This window comes from Ixodes scapularis, unplaced genomic scaffold (assembly GCF_016920785.2).
Source record: "Ixodes scapularis isolate PalLabHiFi unplaced genomic scaffold, ASM1692078v2 PGA_scaffold2__306_contigs__length_199485367, whole genome shotgun sequence".
Taxonomy (NCBI): Eukaryota; Metazoa; Arthropoda; class Arachnida; order Ixodida; family Ixodidae; genus Ixodes; species Ixodes scapularis.
This window is the reverse complement of record NW_024609857.1, coordinates 175,133,860-175,140,591: the sequence shown is the minus strand read 5'-3', so window position 1 is coordinate 175,140,591 and position 6,732 is coordinate 175,133,860. Positions and strand designations below refer to the sequence as shown.

The following is a 6,732-nucleotide window of genomic DNA, read 5'->3' as shown; positions in this document are numbered from 1 at the left end:
TGATGCGCGATAAGTTGCGAGAGGGCTAACATGTTCTAATCTGGCGGGAGTAGGCAAATGATGAGTCAGATGGCAGCAGTAGCGGCAGCAGCCTCCTCGCGACTGCGCTTTTCTGCGCAAGTGACATTTCGCTGTTACAGGAAGTTTACGCCCTCAACCCGTTTGAGGACCCATCGAGATGGGCCCAAATCGCAAACAACCTTCTTTCAGCCATCGGCAAAAGTTTTTCCGCGCGAGCAGTACGCGACCGCCTCAACTTGCTGCTCGCGCAGTTTGCTGCAGAACATCACGCCGACATAAGAAGGTGAGTGTACTGCTCCGTTTGCTGCTAACGATTCTTTAAAGCAATGTGGCGTTAAAGTGTGTGCGTAGATCTGAGCACCAGGTCGAGATCAGATGCTACTCTGCCGCAGGTCAGGCACCGAGGAGCAATATAGCGAAAAAGAACACCTCCTCCAGGAGATCGCCGATCTGACAAGAGAATTTACCTACAAATACAAGGCGGTCACCGCAGCACCACGTTGACGTCCCAACGCGACCGTAGGCTGATGATCAGCGTTGCCATCCCTCTAGCAGATAGTTTCGGTTTTTCCGTAGATTCCCGAAACAAAATTTTGAGCCGTTATATTTATAAAACTACACACAATGTCGAGAAAAAAATTATACCTTGTAATTCAAAGACACTGCTTAGGCTAAAAACAGTCGTAATCCCAAATTCAAGAATATATTGGCCGAAGTAGCCCTTTAAGCATGTTTTGCATGCTGCAATTAGGGATTACAGCGAACTATAGAAAGCGCGCTTTTGAGGAAAAATGGCGGACGAAAGGAGGTAGTTTTCGTCGTTCAGCACGTGGACCACCGTAAATTTCTTGCTCTGCAGCGTGAACATTTGTGAACATTTTGTTGTGCATCATTACCAAGGCGTCAAGCTGTTCATGAGCACAAAAAATAAATAAATGAAATGAAATGAAATGAAAAATTGGATAAGGATGGCTAGTTGGGCTAGTTGGTTTTGCATAAGGTGTAATACGCCAAAACAACAGGGACAAAAAAACGAAGGGAGTCCTGTCCAGTTCTCCCTTCGTTTTTTGTCCCCGTTGTTTTGTCGTATTCCACCATGATGAAAAATCGGTGTTACATATGAAAGCAAAGCGATTATCGACAGTAGAAACTTTCTTATAGTCAGTGCGTAAAAATGACACGGTGGAAGCATAAAAATGATTACGGGAAACGATGTATGTTTCTGTGCTGCCTGCGAGAACCAAGCAGCGATAGCAGACGACAGAGTCGAAGTGACCTCCTTTCTTGCTCTTCTCAGCGTGGCCGCTATGCGGCGTTGATTTCGCTGGAGTCACCAATTCTGCGGCCAAAATCACTGCCGCTAGTGGTCGCAGCACCGCTAACGTGGAAGAGCTTTTAAGCTCAAGGTGTTAGCTTAAATACATGGTACAGTCACATTTTATTCTATCCGTTTTTTTGTATTTTGTCGATTGAAAGCCCATAGGCTTTCGACTTTAGTTTATCGTAGGGCAAGACAAAACGTATGCCTACGCTTTTCATTATCATAGATGCTGTGGCCAGTGCTGCATACTTGAACTATTAATGGAAGCACTAATGGAACTACCAATAGAAAAGACAATATCCAAAAGTTAAGATCTTCAGAGGTGCTCCTTTTCATATTTTTTGAGGGACTCCTTCTGTTGTAGATACGACAGAGCTCCTCTCGACGGTAGCTGTGGGCGACACATATAAAATTGTGGCTCATGGCCAGAGCAGAGAGTTAACCGCAGCTGCCACGATCGATGTTCGAGGCCATGTACCTGTAGCTTCACCCGAGCAGACCATGAAATCTGAAGCTAGCCGTCAGGTGCAGAGGGGTAAGTTCGAGGCTTCCCAAGCGGCTCAAATGTTCTATAAACCTCCACAGAAAATTCCTTGTGATTAGGTGAAGGGCTTGAGGTAAGGGGAGGTGCATGAACCGACACAAAGAGAGAAACATAAGCACTACCATTTGCAATCGCCACGAACTGAAACCCCAGTGCCTGACAACGTTCGGAAAAAAAAATCTTGCTCTCTATGTTTGTATTTTGAAATACCTTTTTTACAGTTTTTACCGAACTACCTCAGGGATATCCTGTTACAAAGAAGACAAATCTATCTTAATGCATGCATCTGCATCTAAGAAGAAAAGTAGAATATTTGTTGTTACCACTTAATGTAATTCACGCGCAGTGAAAGAAAAACGACTACAGTAAATCCTTTAACTATCTGGGCATCTTGATCTCACCTCTGTTCTTCAAGGCCTAGGTTGCCTGATCTTCACGTTGCCTTTGTGCTTCCTACGATCATTCTGTGCACGTTCATGTTCTTTGTATTGGCGCGTTCCCGGCTATTTCATGACTGCATCATGTTTCCTGTGCCTGCGTATGTCGCTGTGGGGCTTCTTTTCTTGTAGGAAGTAAAGGAGGCTCCAGAAGCGTAAATGAACTTGCTGAATATTTTCATGTCGATTTGCAACTCCGTGATATCCTTGTCCGGTGTTATTCTTTCGAATCAGATATGCAGCTGGGCAAAGTGAGCACAATGTAGACCTCCAGGAAATGTTTGTGCACATTTCTGAAAAAAACACATTTGTCTAACATGCACTTTACGTGTTTTTAGAGAAAAAAAAAAGACAAAATGAGAATCTAATACTTTTTCAGAAACAAAATTGCGGTTTGAAGAGGGCACCCGAGAAAGGGAGAACAACCTGGAGGAACGGCGCATTCCATTTGAAGAAAAGCGCCTCGTCCTCGAGGAGAGGCGCCTGGCCCTCGACAGAGACAAGCACGAGCAACAAGTTCTTTAGTGGGAGGAAGAAAAAAGTAGAGAGCTCAAGAAAGGGCAGAAAGAGAACCCAGACAACACAAGTACATTCGACGTACATCCCTGGGTGATCCTTTCAAGATATTTGGATATCCCTGGGAAATGCGAATATATGCAAAGATAATCCAGGGACATTCTCAGGATATCGAAATGGCCACTTTGAGTTTATCCCAGGGTGTTACGTGACAAATCTTTAAGGATGACTGCGGGACATTTTAAGGAGGTCCCAGCATATCCTAAGGAGCTGCATGACAGATCTTTATGGATGACTGGAGGACATTTTAAGGAGGTCCCAGCATATCCTATGGAGCCACGTGACAAATCTTTTCGGATGACTGTAGTACATTTTAAGGAAATACCAGGACAGTGCACCGATCTTTCCCAAGTTGCTTTATTAAACGTATGACTAGTAACAACGTCTTAGGCGTAAAAATTCTTCAAAGATGTCGCTGAAAAAAAAAAAAAAAACTCTTAATGACATTTCCTCACACTTGGTTTTATGTCAATATAACCACTTGAAAAAACATCTGCCGAAATTGCTGCTTAGATTTTCGTTGAAATGCAAACCATTTTACAGTTTTAGTACAATAATTGCAAATTCATGCCTTACACTAAGATGATAGCCACGTGCCTAAGACCTAGGGCAATGGTATTATTAGTGCGTGCAACTGCTCTGCGGAATCTGTATAAATTATTTAGCGCGTCTCTGGTTCTAAAAAAAATATACAGCGCCCGTCGTCTGTTTGGTATTCGTACCATAACTGGCGCGGATTACATGCAAGCTATGTGTTGTGAAATTCTTTTCCCTTTAGATTACGGACTCTTTTTTGCCCGCTAGTTTTAGGAAAATAATTTGCCTAATAACCATAGCCAAATAATTTGCCTAATAACCATAGCCTAATATTTTGCCTGCTATATTGTTTTTATGTGGTACGACCGACCCACTGATCGACATTTACAGGGTTCGACCAGAAATGTTTCGCGTTTACAACTGAACATTAGGAAAACAAGAAACAGCGCAAAAAACACACAGGATAAGTGGAAGAAGTAGACGGAACAAGCGTTGACTGACAACTAAAGTTCACTGAAAACACAAAACACACTAGCAAAAGCAACCACCATCCAAAATCCAAAAGCAAACACAAACAAAAAAACAAAGAGCTATAATTTTCAAGCTTTCATTGATGATGGTCTATCGTGCTTGCTTTTACTGCATGCTTTTTTGGTTGTTTGATTGCTTTTGTGTTTTTGATGGTGGTTTCTTTTGCTCGTGTGTTTTTTGTGTTTTCAATAAACTTTTAGTTGTCAGTCAGCACTTGTCCAGTCTACTTCTTCCACTTGTCTTGTGTTTTTGTGCAGTTCCTTGTTTTTGCCATGAAACAACTCGCCTGTATCGCCACCTTAATAAACATTAGGGTTTGGAGGTTGCAGAGGCATCATAAGTATCCCCTCTATTAGTATGAGTAGGATACTTCAGCTTTGCTTGTGAATACTATACTCAGTACAAAACAAATATACAAAATGTAAATTTTTGGCTTATTAAAAAGTTTGACGATGGAGCAACCATCTTCAATACTGTTATATACTTGGGAAATGTGTCTCCCTATTAACGTTTGCTGAGTTATAGTGACTGGGGCTCTCACGAGAGGAAAAAAGCGCCAGCAATGTCGAAAGCATGACTTACCTCTGGAGCTACCTGCTCCTGTATTGGGCTAATGGCAAAGAAGTAACACCAAAATCTGAAAAGAAAGTAAGCGAAGAAAGGACTTTTAAACAGAACATCACCGAACACTTAATCTCCATCAATCATTTCGTTTCCATAGACCTGCCAACTTATAGATAACCATTGAGACTGTTTGGCTCCAAATAAACATATTGCACAGTGACTAGCACTCTCGCGTGAGAAACAAAAAAAAAAAATTGGCAGTTTCTGTCAAAAGCATCCCTTACCTCTGGAGCTACCTGCTCCTGTATTGGGCTAATGGCGAAGAAGTAACACCAAAATCTGAAAAGAAAGTAAGCGAAGAAAGGACTTTTAAACAGAACATCACCGAACACTTAATCTCCATCAATCATTTCGTTTCCATAGACCTGCCAACTTATAGATAACCATTGAGACTGTTTGGCTCCAAATAAACATATTGCACAGTGACTAGCACTCTCGCGTGAGAAACAAAAAAAAAATTGGCAGTTTCTGTCAAAAGCATCCCTTACCTCTGGAGCTACCTGCTCCTGTATTGGGCTAATGGCAAAGAAGTAACACCAAAATCTGAAAAGAAAGTAAGCGAAGAAAGGACTTTTAAACAGAACATCACCGAACACTTAATCTCCATCAATCATTTCGTTTCCATAGACCTGCCAACTTATAGATAACCATTGAGACTGTTTGGCTCCAAATAAACATATTGCACAGTGACTAGCACTCTCGCGTGAGAAACAAAAAAAAAAATTGGCAGTTTCTGTCAAAAGCATCCCTTACCTCTGGAGCTACCTGCTCCTGTATTGGGCTAATGGCGAAGAAGTAACACCAAAATCTGAAAAGAAAGTAAGCGAAGAAAGGACTTTTAAACAGAACATCACCGAACACTTAATCTCCATCAATCATTTCGTTTCCATAGACCTGCCAACTTATAGATAACCATTGAGACTGTTTGGCTCCAAATAAACATATTGCACAGTGACTAGCACTCTCGCGTGAGAAACAAAAAAAAAATTGGCAGTTTCTGTCAAAAGCATCCCTTACCTCTGGAGCTACCTGCTCCTGTATTGGGCTAATGGCGAAGAAGTAACACCAAAATCTGAAAAGAAAGTAAGCGAAGAAAGGACTTTTAAACAGAACATCACCGAACACTTAATCTCCATCAATCATTTCGTTTCCATAGACCTGCCAACTTATAGATAACCATTGAGACTGTTTGGCTCCAAATAAACATATTGCACAGTGACTAGAACTCTCGCGTGAGAAACAAAAATATTGGCAGTTTCTGTCAAAAGCATCCCTTACCTCTGGAGCTACCTGCTTGCGGAAGACATGCTAGGCAGTCGGGCTTGGTGGCACAGACATACCAACTTCTTTAAAGTAAGGAAGGACAAAGGAACCTTTAGTGGGCTATCCCTGTACCCTTTGTTCCCAGAAACATTTGGAACTAACCTGTCAAGTAACTGATTAATATGAGGTTCAAAAGTTGTCTTTGTTGCAGTTGGAAAACGAGTGACTTAAAAACAAAACAATGATTTCCAGAAACAAATTTTTGAAACATTTTCACGTAATGCTGGGCTGCAATTTTTAATCAGTACTGCATATCAGTATTCCAGTAAACTTTGAGGATTCATTCATTAACAATAGCGATATAGTGTCTTTATGCTTGAGAGACTTATTTTTCAAACATGTTCCAGTATACAGCTAACACTTAAAGAACAAATAGAATGATTTGATACTCTTGCAGATCTACTTTCTTGTTGTTTCCATTACAAAACATTAAAAGCATTGATTCTGATAATTCTGCAAATAGTATTTTACATTAATCTAACTTGTAATTAACTGGATAAAACCAAAGACTATCCGTCATAAAAAATATGTTTGAAAGATGAGTTTACAGATTAATATCACAGCTGTATTAAATGCTTGTCACATTTAATATGTTGATTGAATAATTATTAATATCAAAAAAATATATTTTAACATACTTTTGGCTGCTTTGTCCAGTCTCTCCTTTGAATGGGCCAACCATGACTTAACTGTTTGTTCGACATCATAATCCGTGGCACCAGAAAGCTTACCCTGCGCTTTAACAGTTTCTGAAACAATACGAAAGCATGAAGTCAACAGCCGTCGGGACCTCCGAACCACAGAGCCACCACCATATA

General features: G+C 41.0%; 1 protein-coding gene across 2 annotated transcripts in view; it reads right to left on the bottom strand.

Annotated features, from left to right (window-relative positions):
• Positions 1-3,238: 3,238 nt before the first annotated feature.
• LOC120850302 overlaps positions 3,239-6,732 on the bottom strand; it is a 29,284-nt gene continuing 25,790 nt past the window's right edge. Inside the window, exons 9-16 of one of the 2 annotated variants that reach the window (XM_040498522.1) lie at positions 6,553-6,663; positions 5,870-5,937; positions 5,609-5,663; positions 5,345-5,399; positions 5,080-5,134; positions 4,816-4,870; positions 4,550-4,604; positions 3,239-3,314 (exon numbers count right to left, since the gene is read on the bottom strand). In XM_040498522.1, the coding sequence (XP_040354456.1) occupies positions 5,900-5,937; positions 6,553-6,663 (149 nt within the window). In that variant the 3' untranslated portion in view covers positions 3,239-3,314; positions 4,550-4,604; positions 4,816-4,870; ... (2 more) ...; positions 5,609-5,663; positions 5,870-5,899. The remainder of the gene's footprint in view (positions 3,315-4,549; positions 4,605-4,815; positions 4,871-5,079; positions 5,135-5,344; positions 5,400-5,608; positions 5,664-5,869; positions 5,938-6,552; positions 6,664-6,732) is intronic. The other variant, XM_040498521.1, reaches the window with a different exon arrangement.